Raw genomic sequence first — 25,081 nt, 5'->3', positions numbered from 1 at the left:
AGATTGTTCAGGCTTCTAACTGATTTGCAGCTTTCGACGCATGAAGCAGTACGTATGCAAAATTACAGGTATCACAGTTATCTCCCCTTTCATTCATTGTATACTAAATATTTGGCTTTCGATAACAAATAATTTCAACTCAGTTCACCCTTCTTTGTTTTTGCAAGTTTATAAGGATATCGGCTTCCTGTCCTCAAAATGTAGATACATAACATGATAGGCTATAGCAGCTGTTCCTGTATCAGATCCCATTTAAGTCTTATAATATCTTCCTTGTGTACCAATCAAAAGAACGTTATTGAAACTATAATGCGGGTAAATACAGGATCGACTATTCAATTCATTCATCACTAAGGCTGCTAAATGTTATCACATAACTTGGTGACACTCAGACGATGATGGAAACAGGTGCAATAATAATCAAAATCTTTGTATGGAATGTTCTCCCTCTAAAGGAAGCAGATCCCAGGAATGACGACAAGCCACAAGTGTTTACGGCAGGCATCAAACCACAATGCTTTTTCTTCCCATTGGTATATTATTGAAAAATTGCGTGGACTCTAGAAAGCATGTTTATGCGCTACGAGAAATGTTCAGTAATTTAAAAAGTTGTTGCTTTTCGTCATTGTGGTTCCAGAGCAGTTAGGTTGCGTTCTGTTTGGTAAATTAAGACTGACAGATACGATGGGCTCTTCACGTCAAGAAACAGCTCGAACAAAGCTTACCAGTAACACGTAAGGAAGATGCTACACAGTACAGGGTGCTGCTCTGTTATAAAATAAATAATATTTATGGCGACACACTTTAGGCACACATTCCTCCTGGGCCACTCATTAAAATGTACACTCGGCTCGTTTAAGGCATATATACATCATGCAACCTTACATGGACTCACGGATATATCCGAGAAACTACCGGTTTATCTATACTCTCCATTAAATTTTGTCAATTCCTTAAGGATTTAAACATCTCGGTTGGAAGGCAACTTTACATAGAAAACAATACATTTATGCCAGCCCCCTAAAACACCAGAAAATATTTCTCGTCACCTAAGCAGCAGCAACAACCTCTATTTTTACTGATGCCTTTTGAACTCCTAGAAGTCTTGATACCACATGACCAGTACGACCAGTAGATCTAGCCTCTACTACCAGGATGAGTAGAAGTAACTGATGTGTCGGTAGCGCAATGGTTTTACACAAGCCGTAAATCGCCGAATAAGGAAGAAATGGGAAGTTCTGCTTTTAAGGATCGCGCAAAATAGATCAACTAAAGCAGTGCCAAGTCGCCAATTAAATTGTGAACATTTGTCAATTCACCTACAAATATAAAGGAGATTGTTAATTCCAAAGTATTGATTGTTCAGAAAGCGAAAATGTTACCGTCTAAGGTATCATACTGAAAACACCTTTTGTTTTAACCGTAGTATATATTGTTCGGACAGAGTCGGCTGGTGCCTGCAGCAAACGCCTGTTGTTTGAAAGTCTTGTTTTCAATGTCCGCTCTCTCTAATCCTAAGCTGAACTACCCAGTAACAATATTAAACACGTCACACCATAGGCACACCAACGAATGTTGTGTTGCAGACCATAGCATCATGCCGGTCTCATAAGTATTACACTGTTCAAAGATGTCCTTTCTATATTTGTTGCTTTCAGGAGCTGCTAATGCAGGCGCCGTCTGCAATGCGAACAGGGTAGCGATAGCGCACGATATTCCCCCTTCTTACAATGGTCTACGGACGATAGCCCATGAAATGGGTCACATGTGAGTTTCTGATTCAAAAAAGCCCTTGTTGACGTGACACTTTTCAGTATCTTCATAATGCAATACAACTCATTCATTTAAATTAAGGGTGAGTACTGTACTGACTCGCCTAGCCAACCTACGCTCAGAATAAACGTTCCCTCTAATCTATATCTTAAATATGACAATTGTTTAACCTGTGGACTATAAAGCTCCGCAATTTTCTGAAGAATGTTTTCCTGCTTACGATAGTTGCCGCTTGCAGGTGCCCTATAGTAAGCACTGAAATTACCTGGAATGTTAGGTTTGTCAGCTGTCAAATCTGAAGACATGTATCTCACAGCGGAAAGGAGTTAAATAAGAACGTCTTGCCAGGAATAAAAGAACCAATAAAAGGTCTTAGTGTTTTGGTTTCTCGTTTTCCTTTATAAGAGGGAGGCATGAGCCGCTATGATATTTGTAGCCTTTGTTAAAGCATCCGCGCACCGTGGTTTTATTCCTGTCAGCCTTGGGAAGCACATATAGCATCTCTAAAACCTGAATGTCGAAGTTAAGGAAAGCTTTAGCTCTAGCTTTTTATGCTTTTTATTCTTCATAGTGTGCCACATATAAATATTTAGATGGAGAGGAAGAAGGCAGGTGCGGATATTAACCTACAAGTTTCCGGTTGCTTATTCTACACTGAAGAAAATGGACGAGTGCAATAAAGACAGGAATAGAGAAGAGACGATGAGCACAGCATAATTTGTTAGTCACGCCGGTGGCTGTAAAATAACAATGCCTGGGAAGCCTTCAGGGCTGTCGGCTCTTATATACGCCGCTTGAGGATTCTATTAGCTCTTAGAGGGCTAGTATTGAGAAATTGCCTCGCGCATTGCAACTTCTCTTTCACTCACAATAGGCACGGTAGGCAATAGGCAATAGGCACGGTAAGTCGTCAGTGTTCTTCAGGATGCCGAACTTATTGACGTGTGTAATGAATTGTGAGCTTACTCTGAAATAACTATTATAAGCCATTTGAGTACGGTGTTTTCAGCTCGAAGTAGGTGCTGAGTGCACACTTCGTTTCGCCACAACGGTAATAGAAGCATAGCATCCGTCATCGTGCACAGCAAAGCGTATGTCGTGGTGCACGTAACCTTACTGGAATACAGAGGGTGTTACTGCGCATGAGCGACTTTACGATGGGTCACATGATCGGGAAGAACGTTTTGCCGTCCATTCCTGTATAAGGTCGGACCTGCTGCAAGCGTAGTCCCTTCACTGGTCCCGAATCCTCACGTTTAGGATCAACTTTGAGTTGTTCAGAGATTTAATCTGGTATGTACATCTCCATGTAATGACACTCATGCCGCGTGGGATAAGCGCCGATGTCTTGGGCAGCACCCTGGCTTGCAAGAGAGTGATCCCAAGAGGTCTACGCACTTCAGCGAAGTTTCTCCGATCTACAAGCTTTAGCAACCGAAAACATACAGTTTATTTTATGCACATCCTACATTTATGTGTTTTACAAATTGCAATGTGTCAAATGAAAAATTTGACGCGCTTACCAGGCAAGGCCCTAAGCCTCCTAGCATGCCAGGCGCATCTGTGTTTATGAGTACTTGCACACTCGAGGTAGTGTGGGCTGGCATCTTCGATAGCGCATATGGGTGTGGTCGCGGACCGCACCTGTATACCACACTACGCTGAACTTGCTTCATGACATAGAAAAAGACGACCATTCTGTTTTTGTTCTCTACGCCATGCTGTCACGTTTATGGCACTGTCGTTTGTCCTCTAGAAAATTAGCCGCTGTCAGCGTTGTTAGGGGCTAACCAGGAGCATGCCTCAGGCAAATGGTAGTCGGCAGGCGCCATTGCAGGGCACTTAATTTTTGTGGGCTTGTGCGGCATCACTAGGTTGCATAACATGGTTCCCTTGTCAGAAGCTGCCAAATTAGATAGCGCCTATCACATATGGAGTAAGAAACGTGAGAGCCCTCCAAGGTCCTTGGAATATGAGTCAGACATCCAAAGACCCTGAGAGAGGTTCGTACTTTCTGTGGGATTTTGCGATAATGTGGTCAGGTATTTCATATAGTACGGCAAATGAACACTATATGCGAATAGCTATATAGAAAATAAATAAGGCCAAAATAATGATTTAGTTATTAGTTGAGTAGAATATTGCTTGAACGCGATCGGGAGTTCATGAAAGTCTATGCATACAGGATCCAATAAAACCTTTAACGTGCTCTTCAATGACTTAACGTAGCCTTTAGATGTTCAGGCAACCCCAAGTGCCACGGAAACGTGCCGGAAAAGGTTCCTAGCTCACCACTGTCTGTTATTTCAGTAAGCGAAGTCGTAGCGGTGACAAAGGGGCCGCTGTTTCTAGGCCAGCGGCAACATCGTCGCTGTCCGTACATAAATAACAATACGCTGGCAGCACGGCTCAGAGAACTAAAAAAGAATGGACATTTCTTCCCATGTCGTGAAGCAGGTTTAGCGTTGTGCGGTCCACGATCACACCTGCATGTTCCATCTAAGCTGTCAGCACACACCACCTCGAGGGTGCACGCACTCATGGACCCTAATGCACCTGGTGTTCTCACAGCTTGCAAGTGGTAGCAACAGGCCCTGGCCTGGCAGGCGCGTGAAATTTTTCATTTGACTCATCGCGATAACTAAAATAGTTAAATTCAGAATGTACAGTCATGAGCAATATGAGCTAGAACAAAGCTTGGGCATTCATTTATTGATTACTGTGCAATTTTACTTGACAAGAACTGATCATTTAGTTTTTAAAGAGATTTCTTTTGGATGCATAATATTGTAGGTCGTCATCATATTTAATAGAGAAATACCGAGAATGTTCGCAATTTTGTGCAAAACATTTGTTCTTTCTGATGTTGCTTATGACTGTACATAATAAACAATGTTTTCTGTCACTAGAGCTTGTAGGTGGCAAAGCTTCAATGAAGTGCGTAGCTCGGTAAAGTGCGTTGGCATCACTCGCTAGCAAGCCAGGGTGCTGCCCAAGGCGTCACTCACTTATCTCTTGTGGCATATGTTGCATTATACAAAACCAGATTCGATCTCTTAGCAAGTCAAAATTGATCCTACACATGAGGCTTCGGGACCAGTGAAGTGACTACACTTGCAGCAAGTCGCAACTTCTACAGGAATAGACGGCAAAACGTGCGTCCTGATCTTATGAACGACCGTAGAATCGCGCATGCGCAATCACGCCCTGTGTATTCCAGTAAGGTTACCTGTACCACAACACACGCTACGCTTCTATTACCGTCGTAGGGCCATGGCACATAAATTCCGAGCTCAACTTCCTATAAAGAATTGAATTTTGTGTCATAAATAAACGGCGCGTGTTCTCGACACCTATTTCGGCCTAAAAACATTACCGCACGCAATGTTCTAATAATAATTTATTTTGAATAACCTCACAATTCTATAGAGACGATAATATATTTCACGTCGTGAACAATACTGACAACCAGTCATGGGCAGTATCGAAGATACATGTAACTTCGATACTATCTTTAAATACATATTGTGTATCGGTATCATGTATCGAGGGCTGAAAATGAAAGTATCGGAGTATCGGTATCGAAAATACATTTTTGGTGTATCGTGTATTTTAACGATACTCGATACTCCGCAAAATATTGAAGCCACTGTGTCAGACAATTTGCTGATGGCGCTCACTCAGGCGCTAGTACAAGCCGGGAGGCATCTTTTCTTGCAGTGCTTCCTGATTTCCCTTCTGCTCGAAGTGTCTTCAAGTAACCTGTCTCCTTAGCCTCCATCTATCCTTATTTGATTTCTTTAGAACTAAAGGAGCCAATTGCAAGTAGGCGCTAATGGGGTTGTTTACTTGTGAGCACCGAGTGCGTACCGCAAAGCAGTTAACAGACGCGCAGAAGCAAACAATAAAATCGACAAATAAACACCATAGAAGACAAACAGGGAGTAGGAAGCACACTCACTTCATCCCTAGCTGCTCTCCCACCCTTCGCAATCCGCCTTCTTGTCCGTCTCTGAGCATGTGATTCTTGTCAAGCAGCATGCTAAGTGTACTGAAGAACTCAGTAACATAAGCACGACCATAGCTCTCGAGACCCTTGAGCTTCGCATGTCGGCTTTGCTTGGCGGCAAGAACATGAGCGTCTATGGCCTCTTTTGGGCATGATGCAGTCGCCATTAATGTAGTTTACAGCGTTTGATTCGAACTTAACACCTTTCTTTGTAACTACGCTGGGAAGAGGCTTCCACTGGGCCCTCTCTGTAAAAACTATTACGTCTAAAACATTAAAAAATACCCGAAGTAAAAGCTATGTAACTACACTTTTCCAGCACATAAATTTGAAAAACAGAAACATGATTAAAGATTTCGTTTTTGCCTAAAACATTTTAGCGAAACGTGCATAAACTTGTGAACATACCATTGTTTGATAAAGCTATAAACTGTTAAAATGGTTTTGAAATATGCAAATTGATTGACGTCATATTAGCCACTCTCTCTTAAAAGAACAATTCTTTCTTTTGTCTAAACCAGACTAAGCTATCAAGAGACGCCAGTGAATATTGACTTTGTTAACTACCTTCAAGATCCTCAGTCGACGCGGCTATGCTTCACTCTTATCTTCTGATAAAGGGCCCTTTAATCAAATGTAATAGTGCGGCATGCTCGACTAATTATATAGAGAAGCTTTTCTTATTTGCCTCACTTACAGAACGCCCACATGGCGGAACTATTTCTTAACTAATAAGAACACTCAGCCGTTTTATTTTTTATTTTTTTATTTTCTAGCTTTTAACACAGAATGCGAGTTTCAAAATTCTGCTATCGCACTTAAATCAACATACCTGCTCAATTCTTCAAGCGCAATCAGCACTGAGCCTTATAGTAAAGAGAAAATGGAGGGTATCATCGGGTAATTAACATGTAGTATAATGCAAAGCGGAAAAAGGAGCTCCAGATTTAATTGTATGTAGCCAAGTGCTCACAGGGTGGTTCATATGAAGACCACTATAGCTTAAAAAAATTGTTCGCTAGGCTGCTTGTTGAAGTAGCCATGGCTTCAATTCAAAGTTCTGACAAAGTCAGCTGCCCAGACAGCGGGGCTTCAATTAAATCCGTGCTGTGGAATTTGTTTAAGCCCTTTCAGAGAAACAAAAATTGCGATATAGGTACTATTGAAAGTTCTAGAAAGCAGGTGAAATCTTCCAGCTTCACTAATCATATTACCACCTTTATCACATTGGGATTTCAGAGATGTATTGAAGTATCAAAGTATCAAAGTATCGAGTATCTATATCGAAAATATATTTTGGTTCGGTATTTTGTATCGGTATCGGAAATACAATTTTTCAAGGTATCGAGTATCGGTATCGAAGATACTTTTTTGAAGTATGTTGCCCAGCCCTGCTGCCAACTTACCACATCTGAGAAACTGAAACGCTAAACAATATTTATCAAAAGGATTTCAAATTGTGCTAGTTAATGAATGAGATGTTCAATTATCGTTGCGCTTTTGAAAACCTTGGACACCAGTGTTTCGCTCAAGTGTTTCGTGTGTTTTCAGTTTTGTGTTCAAGTGTTTGAAAAGCCCGACGAAGTTTAAATATTTATACTTCATAACTATTGGCATCTGGATTTTGTGCTTAATTATATTGCTTATTTTTTCCAACCAGAAACATTTTACTTCAATTCTGCAAACAACAGCAACCAGTATAGTCTTAGGAAGAAACTAGACTCCAGTAAAATTTATTTTCTTTTGAATAAAGAATTGACAAAATTTTATTATTTTTCTTTTAGCCAGAAAACATTTAGGGTCTTCACTACGACTCTCACTCTGTTATAACACATAGTTTTTAAAATGTTTTATATAGCGGAAGGCGTACAGCTACTGCGCTAAAGCTAGAGGAGTCAGCATATTCTTTTGTTGATATGTAACCAATTGCGACATATATTCCCATTTTATTAACGCTTCAATAAAGCTAAAAGTGTAGAATTGTGTGCATATGAAGTAACAAAGTAAATAGGAACAAGGGTTTCCTGGCTTTCGATAGGCATGAATATGGGCCTCCAATAACTTCCTAAATCTTGGTAGCAGTACGGTATTCATCCTCAGCCGTGAACGGAAATTGAGCACTGTACCATAAAAGCAACTTGAAGGGATAACTAGTATATCTTCCAGCGCCGATGAGGTCATCTCTCTGGTAAAAACATGGGAAAACATTGCCTTTTATAGCTTGCCGGCTGGCTTCATTGTTTCAACCGATTCGTACTTGAAAAAAATATCCATATTACTTTAGCTTAGCTTTAAAGGCTACGACGCAAGAGTATGGCTGGTTTCTCTCTGCAAATAGCGCCGTGCGTGATCGTTCCGCGCATGCACTTTGCTACTAACTTAGCTCCTAAATCAATAATTTAGCCTATGTTACTTCAGACAGCCAGACTGCATAGAATCGACCAAACCGCTTTATCTGAAACGCCACCATACTGAGTAAAGGTGCACTCCACCCAAGCCGTACTAGCACGCCGGCACGCCCTAGATGCAGCTTGTCCGACTCCGAAACCAAGGGTCCTTGAGGCCTCGATTCCTACTTCACTCTCTCATCTCAAAGGAAAAGTTGGCGTAGGCGGTGCTTACAACTCGGCCATGTTCTGCTTTGTTTTCATGTCACCAAAACATCTCAACCAACCTTGCCCGGTCAGGTGTCTAATAAAATATCGTCTACCACTGGGGTTTCAGTGGTTTTCTCCTCACAACGCCGATGCTGATGACACCGAATTTGTGTTTCTCTAAAATGAAGCTATTAAAGCTGCTTCGCAAATCAGTTTTTTTATTCTTAACCTACTTGCTACTTTCATGTAAATACACCTTACGAATATCCGGAGTACCTTGTCCCGAACGCACTGTTGTTTCAATGCCCACCTTTAAAATAAAAGTGGGCATTTTCTTTCTCCGATACGTTTCCTTTACGTTTCAGGTTAGGATCAGTTCATGACGGCGCGGACCCTGCTCCTAACATACCTGGTCATCCGGGATCACACAAATGTCCATGGAGTGACCGTTACTTGATGGGAGAAGGACAATACGGTGCCAGGAAGTACCAGCTCTCGCAATGCACCAAGGAGCAAATTCAGATAATATACAAGTAATGAAATCTTTTTTTTCCGCTCCCTGCATGGGACATCAAAAAATTTGTTTTGTGTTTATTTTTTTCAATTACCAACCAGCAGGATTGAAGGGCTAGAGGAGGTTGATGTACACGGTAACTATACTATACTATGATTTGAAAACTTGCAGAATACTAGATGTATCCTCCTAAAGTTACGAGAATATTTAAGTTGTTACGCGATAGCATATTGGGCTGGTTCAGCCGAAACGTCTTCGTCATTCCCCACAAATATATTTCGAGAAAAATTGGCTGGAAAAACATAGACGCGATTTAGCCTCAGAAATGACATGGAAGCGCCTATTGTGCAGCATTCAAGGTGGTATCACAACGTTTCGCTATCTATTTAGGAACCATATTCTAGTGTAGTTGCAGGCTAATTGGCGACCGGGATTCGAACTAACAACATATGTACCTGGAATTGCATGCCGTTGATTCTAAGTGTAGGTTTACGCCGAGAAGTGAGACAGATACTGCGATTAGTTTCTTTAATAACCAGCCGAACGAAAAATATAATGCAATCGCGGAAAGGGCGGTGCCAAAGAAGCTGTCGCACCTACCCTTAAGGCGAAGTATGATCATCCTTCTCATTATAGTTTATTGATTGCACTTTACAACACATTCCCAATAATTAAAATATAAAGACATTTTATTAGAATGTGTTTAGACAATACTCACATTACGTATTCAAAAAGCTTTGGTATAACGCCTTAACGTTATACTAAAGCTCTTATTGTGCAGTGTTAATGCGTATTAAGCACCCATTAACGCTGTAAACTACACCTAAGTTGTAAAAACTTCCGTTGAACTCGTTTATTTCAATTTCTTTTGCAACCGAGTTTGTTTTCAATTATTTCATGACATCCTGAAGAAAAAAGTTCCGCTGAAAAGATGCTGCTCTTCTTTAGGCATGGATACCCCCTGAAGCACGCACTCAGTCATAATGCTAGCCTTTTATTTGCTTTAATTCCAACTCTCATGAGTAGCCAAGACACTTCAAGTGCACCCGTGCAAAATACCTTTAGGTCATACGAACCTACGTTCAGTGAAAAATGCCTTCCATATACATCAGCTGTTGCAATATATTGTACAGGTTATCAACCATTCAACTAATATAGTGTACGGAAAATTATTGATACAAGTGTTTCAGGCTCTTTCTACATTTTTTTAATGCGCGCAATACTCGTAAGAAAACTCGCACTCTCATGTTACGGCTGAGATGTCTTGCAGAATTTTTTTCAGGCAATCTACCTATCGTTTCGCCTCCTTGCACTCATTGTGATAGCGATAGAGCGATCATTTAAAAATATGACTTCTACGTTGTGTCAAAACTTAAAAGAACTAATAATTTACAATGTTATTGCAGGAATCTTTCAAGCACTTGCATACAAATACAGCGTTCCTCAAACAATTCAATCAAAGCCTACCCTGGACAAGGAATGAGTCCCGTCAAATTCTGCAACATAGTGTATGAAGGAGCCGAACATAAGGCGATCAGTGTAAGTGTCGAAGGGTTCATTGCCTGCCTCATCAAGAGCATGCGATAATAACATGACATCACGCACATCATACTGCAGTCGCACGGGTGGCTTTAACCGTGTAGTCTGGAGAAGGAAGCAGTAAAAATGTGACACGCGCTTTCGACCCTTCCCCATGCAACACCTCTTTGGCTGGGACGTTGGTGCATAACTTCCTGCTGCGAATTAGGTACGAATATAAACGAAGGCACACACATATACCTAACAATCATTCTGAAATAATTGTTGCACTAAAATTATAGATTCTTTTTCTGCACCTCAGTTCTTCGAGGTTCTCGTCCATTTGACTTATGACGGGAGCCGACACAAAAGTTTGGTTTCGTTTATGGGATTTACAGTCCCGAAGCGACTCAAGTAATGAAAGACGCCAAATTGGAGGCCCTCGGACATTTCGACCATCTGGGCTTCCTTTACGTGCACTGACATCGCACAGCATTCCTGCTTGACGCAGGACTTTACTCATTATTAAAGTAATTCTGTCATGATCATCAGAAACTATTCGTAATCATTATGTTTGTTGCAGATTACTGGAGAGAAAGACCACCATAATTTTAGCACTACTGATTACCTTAAGCTAGTGCTCGCCAATTGTTTATTCTCCATGTGGCTGCAATTATGTGTCTCGAGTGCTCTGCAGTACCTCTGTTGTTCAGTGGCAGTAATTTTCATAATAATGCATTCAATGCATTTTCAACGCAGCATAACTTCCGGAGAAAACCCCGGATATCTTCAATTTTATTAAGTGCACTTTGACTTTCACTCAACACCTATCAAATTTCAAAAGTATAAATCATTTCCACTGGGAAAATGAAAGGCTCATGCATGTCAACGCTGTGTCGCGAGCTCACAACGCTGATGGTTTAATAATTATTTTTGCTATATGCCGCTTTCTTTCAATTGTTCAATTGCTCATCACCCCAAAGTACTATGCACAGTAAGTAGATTAAACATCTAAAAGATTTTTATACCAATGTCTATGGCGGAGGTACGGCGAACTCAATATATCAAGAAGGAGGCGAAATTATTTTTCTTCCAAAGATAATATCGACAAGCGACTCACACATTTTCCAAATATATTATTTTAAATATACTACATGCCAAGCCAATATATAAGGGCGAGAGAAGAGATTGTTTCACGCATCACGTTCTATTATTGATAATATGTTCTCTACATTCTCACTAGAACGGGTTTTCTCGCCCTTCCGCATTGAGCCACTCCGTTTTAGCAACACTGATTATTTTCTACGCAGGAGTACACTAAATGCCAAATGAAATGTTGCCAAAAACGTGAGAAGAAATGGACTTGTAGAACGTACACCATGCTAGATGGAATGGAATGCGGCGAAAACAAGGTGAGCGAATTGCGCATAAAAGAGATTGGCAGAATTTTTATGACTATGCACTACCTTGAATCTCTGCGACATCTAAAACGTTCCTTCGGCATCCACTCGCCCATTTTGTCTGCGCCTGTCTTTCTCGAGCGAGAACGTCATCACTTTTATATGGGCGGTCTACCGCGTTTTTTTCTCAAGCACACATTTTGGTGTTCTCTACCGATGCATTCTTGCACCCCGCTTTGTAACTTTTATAGGCTGTACATTATTTCATTTTGACTTGAGCACGTTTCTACACATAAGCGCTTTCACCTAAACTATGGTGAAAGCAAAATCAACTTCAGCAGGCTCTGATGTGTCTGTGGCAGCTAGCAGAGAACGAAGGGTGAAGAGGGGCCTCTGAAAAAAACAATTGCAAGGGTTCAACGCTGCTGAACCAAATATTGAGCGAAAGCTTTAGCTACGGGTGACCGAGCGTTGTTCTTCTTCTCGTTTTCTTCTTCCTCAGCCCAAATATAAAGCCCCGCTTTAACCAAGCCGTATGAACGTGCCTTAATGGCCTATAGGGGTAACGTGAATGCCAGGGTCCTATCAGGCTGATTCTGACATAACCGTCCCATGTGAAACTAGAGACCCAAGTTTTCAGCTCCTGCCAGTCCACATATAACGCCCCGCCTTAACCAAGCCCTATAAACTTGCCTGACATCACGTATCGCGTGAGCACCAGCTGTGCCTATAGCGCGCCACGCTGACCTCTTTTGTGTCACGTGGGGTATGACGTCGCGCACTGCGCCCTGGCCGCGACCCCGCTACGCCGACCGCTTGAGTTTGTAGCCCAGCTCTCACCCTAGTATCAAGTGGGGTGCGACGTCACAGCGTCACGTTGGTGCGGCCGCGCCACGCTGAAGGCTCGAAACCTAGAGTAGTATTGCTTTCGCAATAAAACCTGAAGCAGTTGCAACCGTTTTGAAGCCCATTCATTTTTCTTATCATCTTAGCTCTTTGTATGAGAAGGCACCGTTTATTGAACACCTCAGATCCCCAATCATCTCTTCAGCTGTACTGCTGCCGCCTTCAGAAAACAACGACGATAACGTCTACACTTTTAGAGTCCTGGCACGGGACAGTGAGAAGCGCCTTCCACTTCCTGTGTCTCCTTCATCTTTCTCTCGCACCAAACATAGCTTTCTTTCCTTTTTCTCCTCCTACTCTACTCCTCTGCTGACGGCCCATGCCACGTTGGTTCGTTGGTTGCCCTCTACATTACACTCAGAATGTGAGTATTGAAAATTGTTGCTTTTAGTTTCGGTGCTAGGTGCACAGGCGTTTATAAAGGTTTAGGGAAAAAGTTTAAGTGAAATTCTGTTCAAAATCACGAAGAGGAGATTAGCAAGGGTTGAGAATGTAATAAGTAATGATAACCTGCGGTCTCTATAAGTGGCTGACTGCATCTAAAGCAAGGCAAGCATACAAGTGCGTTGCACAAAGTCAAATCGGTGGATGAGATTAGTCCATTTGCGAGGATTATATGAATGCGGCTCACACAGGACCAGGCTCATATAGAATATGGTAGAGGGTTTTCCGCATCAGTGGGTTTAATCGGACCTACAATGAGATTTTATGCATTTCTATAGCTGCTTGGAAAGACTTCAGTGTGGTTGTGTAGGCGTCACATTTAGGTGGATTGGGTTGAAATTGGGTATTAAATAGACTGCTGCTTCATTCTACTTGTGGCTCATAGCATAACCTTCACCAAAACTGTCCCGAATGTAGGGATAGAAGAAGCGCATGTGAGTTTCTAATTTCTTCGTCTATATCAGACGCCACCAGAATTCACCGGGTGGCATTATTACTACGACTTTTGTACTCTCAGTCAGAGCATGCAGGCATTTAATCTTCTTTGCCATTTACATATTCGGCAATTATCTTTCTTTGCCATTTACATATGAGAAAAATACTGAGAGCGGCCGAAGAACATCCTAGTAATGCTCTGCCGATTGTTCTTATGTAGCAGCGTAGTCAGTCAGAAGACAAACTTGCTATAATATATCAGCTACCTGTATATTGCCGTTGTTTGATGCATTGGTTCTTCAAGAGGGCGAAAGATAGAGTTTGATAGGAATTTGTTCATGGCGGAAACTAGACTACAACCTCACCCGTGACGGCGCATAGACATTTCTACTCTAGTTTGTCATAATCGCTTCATGTAAATATCGTTTTTGTGCCCCCGATATTGGTATTACGAGAAGGCGACGTTTAACGTTCTGATGGGGCTCAGGCACATGAGGGAAACCGTAGTGGAGAAGTCCAGAACTTTCAATCAACTATGAATCGTTAACGTGCACGATATTGCGCAGCGCACGGGGGCGTTGCTTTTCTTTCTGCGTAGCCGCAGCTACAGGTAGAGAAGCCGCAGCCGCAGCCGTAGCTGCAGACGCAGCATATCAGCAGTCGATATGCGCTAGCAAATGACTACGTAGCTCAAATGAAGTCGACAAGAGGAGGGCTGAAATCGCCCTCTTAGCAGATTTAATCTTCGCACTGTACGCCTATTAGGAAAATCATTTCTTCTGACAACGGAGCTTATTTTCACTTTTGAATTTTGATTCCTCCAGTTCTTGAATGATATTGGCTGAAAATATCATAGAGTGAATTAGGACCATTCTCATACAGTAGAATCTTGGCATTTAGACACCGTTAATTTTGAAATATACATGATTCGAAGGAGTCTGTTATGCCGGACGCTCGTACTTCGGCGCATGGCAAAGCTCCACTGCTCAACTAAAGGTGTGAAGGGGAGGGGGGTGATTTTGTGATAATACTTACGATCCCAGTTATACCGAATAGACGTCCTTGATTATAGCTTGCTTGATGTTATTGCCCGTGCACCGCACGCATGCCAGGTATGGAAGCAATGACGACGATCTAAAGTCTCTTACTGCGGAAATTCATATTTCTTTTTTAACAGTCGCGCCATCTCGCCGCAACAAACTGGCGTACGGATCTGCTAGTCATGTCGTTGCGCACACTGCTTAGAGTGCCGCAAGTCAGTTTATTTTTAAAACGGGGTTACTTATTTCTAAGGCTTACGCATAATACTCTATTGCATGCGCTTTCTTATTTCGCTCATCGAGTTGCTGAAACATCGCGTTTTGGAGAAGATTCAGCCCACAATTTGTACGGAGCAGGTTCTCTAAAAGGAAATAAGCCATTTTGTCAAGAATCACCCCTGATAGTGAGCCACGTGGTTAAATTCGACACGGACGCAAGAACAGTTTAAAAAAACGTATTCCGCATGCTCTACGCTGTGCGCAAAGTTGATAACAGAATTGCCAAACCTTCTAGTAATCGTTACGTTTTCGTCTAAAATCTCCCATATTTTAGAATATGCGACGTATGGAAATGTGATGAAATATACTTTTCGGAGAGTTTTAGGCCTTGTTGTTAATTAAAACGTTCTAAGAATTGTGACATATTTTTTCGGTCCTTAAAGGTCGAAATAACTGATATTCTACAAGTACAATGTCTTTTATTTTCACATTATCATAACGGTCGTTACTTCCGCCGTCCTTATTTTCGACTTGTTTCTAATACCAGAGTCTGAAAATGTACTTGTTTTCAAATTAGGAGTAGAAAAAGGAAAAAAAAAAAGGAAGTCAAGATAGCCATAAATATCATTCTGTTAAGATGTGCATTTTGCTTTGAGCTACTCTGCCATCAGCAAGTGCTGACAAGATTTTTACAGCTGGTACGTGCAGATTAAGCGATTTAAAATGATGTTCTACAACACCTAATCTCGCTCTCATTGATCTAAATTCTGCTTAACTGTGTTATACAATGTAATGCCAACAATTCCCCATTTTGGGCATATTAACTCCAACAGCAGGGATATCCTCTTGTTTTGAGGCGTTTCTTGATATGAACTGAAATTTTGCAATCTTTCTGGTGGCTCTTAACGTAAATTACTGATAACGACGATTTATGAAATTTCAGAAAAGCATACAGTCAAAAAATGTGAAATATATTATCTGCAACGCTACTCCAATTATACAAACACAAATTTTTGTAATAGGTGTGAGCACTTTTAGCTGCAGGTTGTGTAACCAGAGCAGCAGCAAAAGACAAAGTCAGAAATACGGCTAGAGCTCTATTTCTTATTGTAGTTTTCATCCGTAGATTTCGTAAGTTTTCTTATCTTCCTGTATTCGCAACGAGAGCAGAGGAAAACTTTAAAATGCTCTTGGAGCGGTTACGCAATATATCAGTACCTTTTATTACACTATTCAGATTACCTACTGATTATAAAACGTCACTTAGAAGGAGAAACAAAGATAGTGTTCAAATAGGCATGTTTAGCTGCCGTCCTTTACAAAAAGACTGTTGACTAACCTCTTCGTCGCGTCTTGGAGGAAGCAAAACACAATGTTAACAAATGGGTACTCCTCTCAACTTAGCTTTAACGACATCAGAGCCCACTTTAAGCTACTGTAGGCCTTCTTTTTGCCAATGTCGGAGCCTAATTGTAACTTCCACAGGCCTTAACTGTAGCAGCAGTATCACAGTATCACACCTCCTTACAGCGTGATGACCTTCGGTTAGGATATTTGCTAACTCCTTCAACACCGCCATATGCGGTTTTCATCCAGAAATAGTCGGGTTAAGAGCTAATGTTTATTGATATATTCTCTTACCCTGCTACCTAAATATACTTGCACTTTACGGACATTAAAAACGACGTGGTCACGCTCTCAGTCATACTTATCATTACTTATTCGACTATAGCGGCGTGCTACGCCTAGCTGAGAGCAATTTTAAGGAAGGATGGGTATTGTGTGCAGTAATCTATAACTGTCTTTTTTCTTTACTGGATCCTTTGTGCAGTTTGCTGTAATGTCAGTATGCAGAAATGACGACCATATGTGTAAGCAACACCAAAATTCATTTAAATGATTTTATTGATATACTCTGTCCTATAATAGCTTTATATGAGCCATTACTTTGCAAATTTCTTACAGCATCTTGTGTACCGAAATTCTTGAAGCCAGGAAAAGACCTTCCGGCACGAGAAGTTTGAAGTGATGTGCAAATTGAAGTGTGTAAGGCAGAAAATTTTTTTATGAGGTTAACTAATAGGAGGGCATTTCTCTACAACGGGGCAGTCTATGTAGATGTCGCCGAGTATAGGGACAAGGACGCATTTGCAATTGCGGTGGTGGACGGGCGGGGACGCTTGATCGCCTCCGGATCAGTCAAAACCCGCTCCCCAGAAACTGCAGAGGAAGCGGCGATAGCACTAGCTATTACTAGTAGTAATGCTGACTTGATCTTCAGCGATTCCAAAACAGCCATCCGAAATTTGGCGAGGGGCAGAATATCTGTCACAGCGGCGCGATTGCTGAATCGGGCCACGGGGCGAGGGACTACGGAGGCGGAAATTGTCTGGGTACCAGCACACTCTGGGAATCCTGGGAACGAGACGGCTCACATGAATGCTCGAGGTTTCGTCAGCCGAGTAGGTGAGCCGGACGTTCCGGGAAGGTCCACGAGAGATGGGCTGGTATCCTTTCATGACATTACTAACCATTTCAAACTTGAGCGGAGGATTTACCCACCCCCGGACAAGCAATTGGTGAAGGCGCAGGAATGCGTCTGGCGACAATTGCAGACTAGATGTTTCTTAAACCCATACGTGTTGAGCAAAATCTACCCGGACATTCAGCCGGAGTGCAAATGGTGTCAGGAATTGGCAACCTATGACCACATATTATGGAGCTGTAGCATAGCACCGCCACCGGCGGATATTATGCGTGATCCTTCCCTCGAGCAGTGGGAGGCCGTGTTGGCCAGCTCAGACCCGGTCGTCCAGACCAGGGCCGTGGAGTGGGCCACCCAGGTCGCCGTCAGCCATGGGTTGATGGCCATCTAACACGGAACCATCCATACATGCTCTCTGACGAAAATAAAGTTTTTCCATCCATCCATCTCTACAGTAGTAAGGCAGCTATGGGCTCTCTGCAGCACGCAGAAGTATGCAACAGAAGTAATTTTCACCACTGCGAACTGACCCTTTAGTGATCATTACAAGATATTCTGGCTGCGTCAGTAGTACTTCACTTCACTGCTCAGTTGAAACATTACACTTTACGGAAATTTGAAGCCACCTGTGATTCATTTTCAGATGCAGATCTAGCATCGTTTAGATCTAAAACGTATATATTTCATACTTAACACAATATCTACATATATGCAAATATATTTGTGTTCTTGCGTTGGTACACTGTACCAAATTTGAGAAGAAATATTGTGTTTCCTTGTATTTGTTTACAGACTTGCAAGAAAGGCATCTGTGGAGTTTATGACTGGCGTGCAGTATAACTAACCAAATTTATTCTGTCCGCTTCCAAACGGGTTATTAATTTTGTCTGCCAGTGGGAACAAGAACTTCAATAAAAATACCTGCATTTAACTATTGCGCGAACGATTCTGTCGCATTCTTTAGAGCGCTCCCATAACTTTCACAGCAGTTATTGTGTCCATCATTACCTTTAGTACTGACAGCCGATATTTTCTTAGAAACCCGTACTCTAACTAGCAACTCTAGTGTAGCACTTGTGAAAGTAAAAACTGTCAAAGCGCATTCTATATTGTACACATGCCAAACTAACTTAATTATTTTGTGCTGGGAATGTCCTAGCTTCGAACAGAACGAACGGAGTCTGATAGGCAAATGCGCATATACTAAACATTTCCTCCCCACCGGTTTTACACTTCTGTTGCAGCTTTTGTGGGGGCTGGGAGGGGAAGGGGAAGGGGGCATATAGGCATCCGCCGTCTTGAAAGGTATTGCTAATGACTATCATCTGAGGCCGCTCTTGCATATTCATGTCCATTAGCTTCAGCTTGGGTATGCAGCTACAAGACTGCCGTGATACCTCAGGAGACAAGGTTCTGAATTGCAGGGGTATGCCACTAGACAGCTCACTGCAGAAAAGCAACAGATGGGGCTGAGATTTCAGAGCGCAAAAAACAGGTACTACCGAGATAAGTCCGAATCAAATACGCTTCCCTGTACCTCATCAAAAAGAATTCACAGATTGTTACCTGTGTTAGGGACAGCATGTTCATAACAACGAGTAAGATATGGGTTGCCCTCAGGGTTAATGCGACTGATTAATTTATTAGGCAAAAAGCATAACAAAGCAGGAATCAGAAACAGGGTGGCTACACAAATGACCTAACTTTCAGATAGCACCAGCGCAAAAGGCTCATATTCGTTCAAGAGCAACTGAAAAAAAACGTTAATGACTGAACATATGTCGAGTTAAGGAGAAAGGTGACTTCTGTACGCAGTGCAACGAGAAACAAAAAGAGTTGGGGCTAGCCGCTAAAAAGTGAACAAATATACCTTCGCCTTTTGACCTGTGGCTTGCTTTCTTTATACCATATTTGTTTGGTTGCCAAGGTTCTGTTACTTTTTATAACTACTGCTATTTTGAGGTACGGTGCCCGTTATGTCAATGGCATTAGGCAAAGAGTCTAAAAATCGATAAACATGTGAAGGGTAAAAAGGTTGGGGGGGGGGGACTGCGAAAGACAACCCCTGACCTCTCCTGTTCATTGACGGGTGGGTGTGCTGCCAAGCTACTAGCAAACATTGGCCACCAGCTCCTTCTTCACCTATTAGAACGTCCTTATAGAGAGGGACATTAGCTGGTGCAGCATTACCTTACCCCTATCCACACGGCGCAAGCTGTGAATGGCCATGATGAAAAGCTTCATAGCCCAGTAATTGCACTAACTGGCTGCCTAAAGTCACGGATATGAATGCCACTGAAAAGATCTGCGGCGTTAAAAGCCAGTTAGTCGAATACTGGGCCTGCATACTGTAAATTCGGTTGAATTATGGGAGGACAAGGAAGAGCTGAAGCCGACACAACACTATCGTACCGCTGTTCTTTGACTCCCTGCCATAATGCATGTCTGCCGTCATCGAACTCGGCGATGATTTTCACATCTTTTCAACTTCCTGTATACACCCAGTGTTGGTCCACACTTTAATTTGTATGTGTTTCAGAAAGCCCCCATCACGTCACTAAAATGTTTTCCGAAAGTATTTTTTGCTTTTTCATGAAGCTCTAGGACGTTTGTATTATTTTTGACAGCCACAAAAAATACTCTTCATGACCTCAAAAATCAATTCATGAGCCATGTTTTTAGTAGCTTCCCTTCCTATAAGCATTGCCTAAATAGCTGTTTTACTTCTTCGAAGCCAAAAATTGGCTTTAAATGTGGTTAAAAAACAGCACGGCGATACTGCCGCTATAAAGCATGCTTATTGTTCATAGCTGACTTTTCTACAGCTGAAAAAAGCATTCAAGCCAGAAAGTAAGAACTGAACAATAATTTTCTTCGGGTTATCTCACGATTGCTTATTTCCTTGAGTGGTTGCTATACGCGGCACTAATCTTCGGTACATATAATGCAAGCAAATCATCCGCATGCGCAAGCTGCTTGCAAATAAGTGCCCTAATATGCAGTAACGTCCTTAGAGGCAACAGGCCAGCAGACCAGGAAAATAGATGAGAGCACTTTGTGGGCATATGCTTACCCTCAACGTGTTTCAATTTGGCTCCGTCGTGGGATGCTGACGCTACAGAAGCGGCCACTCGCACAGACTAAAAAACTTTAGCGGCTGTACATCTGCCGCATTTCAGGTGGGCCCAAGTAATGCTGCCTAGCTGTTGCACTTTCACCTAGAAATCATAGTAAACATGTGATTTTTCCTTGATATGTGGTAGCAGTTCCTTTGATTGTGTCATTCGGCAAGTTTTGACAAGGTGAAGAGTGAGGCAAGAATGACACCGAAAAAGTCGCGGTTCCTCAACATGTACAGCATATGCAGGCACAGATATAAGAAGCCAATTATTACCATTAGTAATAAAAGGGTCTTTTGAGAATAATGTGATGGAAAGAAAACACGAGCTTAATAAAGTTCACAGGACACATTCAGCAACCCACCAAGCATCAACCCTGAGCACGCAGCTGTCTCTAGGACCGCACTTTCAACAATGACTTTGTAGGTGCTAAACGTGTTGCTGTACACCTGGAAACACAAAGAACAAAGTTATAATGCCTCACTCTAGCGGACATAAAAGTGAGTACCGAGGCATATTTGTGACGATAGAAGAATGGCAGTTATTAGAACATGCATGTACAAGTCCAATTATGCGTGCGTGTGCGTGTGTGTCTGTGTGTGCGCGCGTGTGTGTCTGTGTATATGTGTGTAAACGAACGATACAGCGCTAGAATCTCCCCGCAATCCTAAACGCATGGGGTAAGTATTAATAAAATCATATATTCTAAAACAATAAGGCATTACTGTCATCTTTAAAAAATTATTTTCTTGATTAAATAATTGTTCATAAAGATTCTGTGGTCTGTATTTGCCTATAAAGGCATTCCAAGACTGGTTAAAAAACTGTTAGAAAAGGAGGCGGAGCAAGGCTTCTGCTTTTGACAGTGCCACACACCTCGTTCACTACTTTGTTACTGCTGCAAATACTAAGAGTAGCAGTCACCTCGAATGGCCGTACCTATCTATCTAAGACACTGTGAGAAGGTTTTTAGGCTTCGGCATTTAAAAGGAGGTCAGTGGTTTGTGCTACCTACAATTTTTACTTTGCTCCAAAACGCAACTAGTAAATTAAATTTGGTTTTTGCTATCATGACACATGCAACTCCACATTTCGGGGTCGTGTGGGATTGCTCTTCGGGCGTTTAATGTTTCCTTGGTAACAACTTATCTATGTCATAAAATGTTTCTCTATCCTCGCAAAACTGCGTGAGGTGAGCTTGATTTGTTTGGTTGTTTTTTACTTTACACATATAAACTCGCAGCCTCTCCCTAATGAGCCTCAGGTAGACAGAACTCTATACGCATCATATTTGACACAACGTGTATTTCGTAAGACTCATATCAATGACATCAACGACTGGCTTACATAAAGTTCATTTTAATATTCTTCCTTGTAAACGAAGTTTCCAAAAGTGCGAGCAAAGGGCCATGCAGCACCACGAATTCGAAGCACCTTCCTGGCAGATGTTACAGGCAAATGATACACTGCGCATGCGCTCCTGCTCATTTGCCGTGGAAACTCACGACTTAACAGTAGTTTAGTGCAAGTTGGAAATTATAATCATTACATTCGCACCAGAGATGCGAGTTTTTTATGAAGTCTAACTATCTTCATCAACTGTTTCATTTCAATATATTCATAGATTCATTAGTGCTCTTTAATGTCCCTCAACCGATGCTTTGTTCTGCCGCTAAACGGTTCATCGCAACACGGGCGGCTTATGCGCTGAATTCTCAGATGGCGTTGCATCCTATTTCTAAGATGTTTTAGCGACAGACATCTCAAGGTGTGTGCCTGCCCATATTTTCCCTCTTTCAATTCTCACTATAATGAGCAAGATCTATGATGCGAGAGCCCCGCGATATGCATTTCTCACAAATTAATAATTATGAAGGAAATAAAATTTAGTCGGAAAGTAATTGGCAAAATGGCATGTTTTAGCTATTGTTCCTAATATTCTTTAAGTGGCATATGTTAGCTTTGTAGACTTGAGATGAAAATTGCTTCCAATTTCTACATCTGTGACGTCAACTCTGTATGATTATACATGGTGATAGCATGGTTTTGATAATTTCTGAAGTAATTCGCGCCTAATAGAAATATTAGCCTCATTTATTGCAGCAAATTTTGTTCCGCGAGAAGAAAAATCGCCGTATTCTTTACGCCTGAATATTATACCAAGCGACAAATCTGTATTGAAAGCAATGAGCAGACCTTTTTTCGCTGATTCACTAATAACCATTCTTTTAGGAATACCGCATAAAATTCATTTGCAATGGCTGAAATCGAACCAAACCGTCATGCTTTTACTGTCGTAACTTATTTGAATTCTTTTTAAGCTTTGTCGAGCCCACCTAGAAGCATGGTGAGATAGCTGCGTACTATGTCAAGTAAAATGGAGATAGTGTCCGGTGCGCTCATTTTATCTGCATTCTTCGCCAACATCGTAATAGGGGGTAAGTAATCTACCTAATATCTTAATATTGAGCAGCACCTGTGACAGCACATCACGCAGTTTTTCGCTGATATCTAATTTTAGTCTGAGGAACAGAAAGAAAAGATCAATATGCTGACCTAAGCTCCAACTTCACGGGACAAATAAGATAACCATAATTAGCAGAGTAACCCTCTTATTACAATATTAATAGTAGTAGTAATATATATTCGTGTAAACCATGAATAATAATCCAAAATTGAATTATCTGAAACATTCTTGTTTAAAAAACTTATTTATTTATTTACTAGGGCCCCGCCGGGGTGGCGCAGTGGTTACGGCGCTCGACTACTGTTCCCAAGGACGCGGGATCGAATCCCGGCCTCTGCGGCCGCTTTTTGATGGAGGCGAAAAGCAAGGCGCCCGTGTGCTGTGCGATGTCAGTGCACGTTAAAGAACCCGAGGTGGTCGAAATTTCCGGAGTCCTCCACTACGGCGTCTCTCACAGCCTGAGTCGCTTTGGGACGTTAAACCCCACAAACCAAACCAAACCTTATTTACTAGGTTTCGGACGTACTTATTACATACAGTCATCATCTATCGCAATATGTACGCTATTCTATGATGTAGAAATAAATCCGCGCTTTTCCTCTTCTGTACGAACGCTGCTGATTGGACGCAGGATAGCGCACGTGTATAATACTGGGAGCGTACGTGCCCTATCTATGCAAGATAACAGCCTGAGCTTGAAGCTCATGCCAGTTTAGCCATGTCATATGAAGATTTGATGTTACGCGACCCATGGACTATTCAGTGTCCAACCATCTCACCTGCCAACGACCGAATTCCAGAAGAATCACCGTTATTTTGGCACCCGTTATTATCCGTAATTGCGCAGAAAAATAACTGAATTCCCGAAACGTCTATTTTTAAAAATCTTATTTATTTATTTACTCTGTCCCTTATTTTGTTTATTAATAATTTATATATTTATTTGTTTGTTTATAACGTGTTTAGGTCCCAATTCGGAGCATAGAGTAACAGCAATAAAATTGCAACCTTAGACAGACTAAAATTGAACATAAATATCCTACATAGACAATAGGCAGAGACAGTAAATTGAATTGACAGCTTGAAATCAATCTCAAATCTCAATTTTTATACAAACGTTTACAAACCTGCAAATAATTACGTATATTTGAGTCCAAATAAATGATTATGTGCACCTCTGGATTTATGCACGTAATACCAAGCACTAGAAATAGCTGAGGGATATTTCAATATTTTTTTCGATATTCAATAAGGTGTGCAGGAATTTTTTTTTAACACACTGGCTAAACAGTAAGCAGAAAAAGAAATTGTCAGGTGGCTTAGCTACGCTTAGCGACTACGCCAGGATATACGTAGCGAGAGCTACTTTCCTCTAGTTACGGCATAATGCTGAGCCTATTATTTAGGTTTATTGATAAGCAATACCGAAACATTGGTCGTCACACATTACTTCTTTTCTTTCATGCGCAGAAAGAAATACGGCCCGGTGATCATTATAGTAACGTGCGACCACAGTCCTTCACACACAAGCATATGTGTCCAGTAGTACCGTTCACGAAGGCTGCTTCAAATGTTTGAGTCGAAGATGAACATTCTGACGGTAGTATGGTATGATATAATACACGACGGGCCTTTAAATACTCTTCAGTCGCTGTCGTCGGTTCCCCTTGATCTTCTGAAGGCTCCATTTGAGCTGCTATGCGCCACCAGTTACTCTCTGCATCCTGGGTTGTCCGCTTGGCGAGACGTTCTTTTCTCTGTTTAGGCATCTCTGCTACTTGCTTGGCCTTCAGGTATGCATTTTCTCTCTGCTTAATGGCCGATTAACAGGCGACAAATACTGGATCTGAGGAAATGAGCCTTTCTTGTCGATACCGCCACTGAGCAGCGGCCCTACTCTTCTTCTCCATGCGAAACGACTGTGCTTCGGCAGACGTGTCTTGCTCCCGTTTATAGATGCATTCGCGCATTCGCGCATTCGCGCATGCGAGTAATGCATATAGCTAGCACGTGGCATCTGCGTGACGTCGCGCGCAGCAACGGCGGCCGCAGGTGACAGCGACGCTTTGATGTCATGCCCCTCGCACCTGCTGCTCCTCTCCGCGGCGTAGTCCACACATTCCAGAGTAGTTGCATAGCGAAATATTTGACAGGT

The 25,081-nt window shown here is 41.9% G+C and overlaps 2 protein-coding genes and 1 long non-coding RNA gene across 3 annotated transcripts in view; all 3 read left to right on the top strand.

Moving 5' to 3' along the window:
* LOC146173760 (uncharacterized) overlaps window positions 1-8,916 on the top strand; it is a 37,286-nt gene extending 28,370 nt beyond the window's left edge. The window contains exons 7-8 of the mRNA XM_084585261.1: window positions 1,659-1,767; window positions 8,745-8,916. Of these exons, the coding sequence (XP_084441387.1) occupies window positions 1,659-1,767; window positions 8,745-8,916 (281 nt within the window). The remainder of the gene's footprint in view (window positions 1-1,658; window positions 1,768-8,744) is intronic.
* A 1,392-nt stretch (window positions 8,917-10,308) lies between these two features.
* On the top strand, window positions 10,309-18,209 carry LOC146173759 (uncharacterized). Its single transcript, XR_014701743.1, has 3 exons — window positions 10,309-10,432; window positions 11,722-11,823; window positions 18,133-18,209. It is a non-coding gene; the product is annotated as an uncharacterized LOC146173759 (long non-coding RNA).
* Window positions 18,210-22,809: 4,600 nt separating this feature from the next.
* The window catches only part of LOC146173758 (venom metalloproteinase antarease-like TpachMP_A), a 62,187-nt gene continuing 59,915 nt past the window's right edge, over window positions 22,810-25,081 (top strand). The window contains exon 1 of the mRNA XM_084585260.1: window positions 22,810-22,897. Coding sequence (XP_084441386.1) covers window positions 22,825-22,897 — 73 coding nt within the window. The 5' untranslated portion in view covers window positions 22,810-22,824. The remainder of the gene's footprint in view (window positions 22,898-25,081) is intronic.

The sequence above is a fragment of the Amblyomma maculatum genome, chromosome 11 (assembly GCF_055883805.1).
Source record: "Amblyomma maculatum isolate TAMU_Amacu chromosome 11, ASM5588380v1, whole genome shotgun sequence".
Classification (NCBI taxonomy): domain Eukaryota; kingdom Metazoa; phylum Arthropoda; class Arachnida; order Ixodida; family Ixodidae; genus Amblyomma; species Amblyomma maculatum.
The sequence above is the reverse complement of the archived record's forward strand: the minus strand, read 5'-3'. Positions and strand labels throughout refer to the sequence as shown.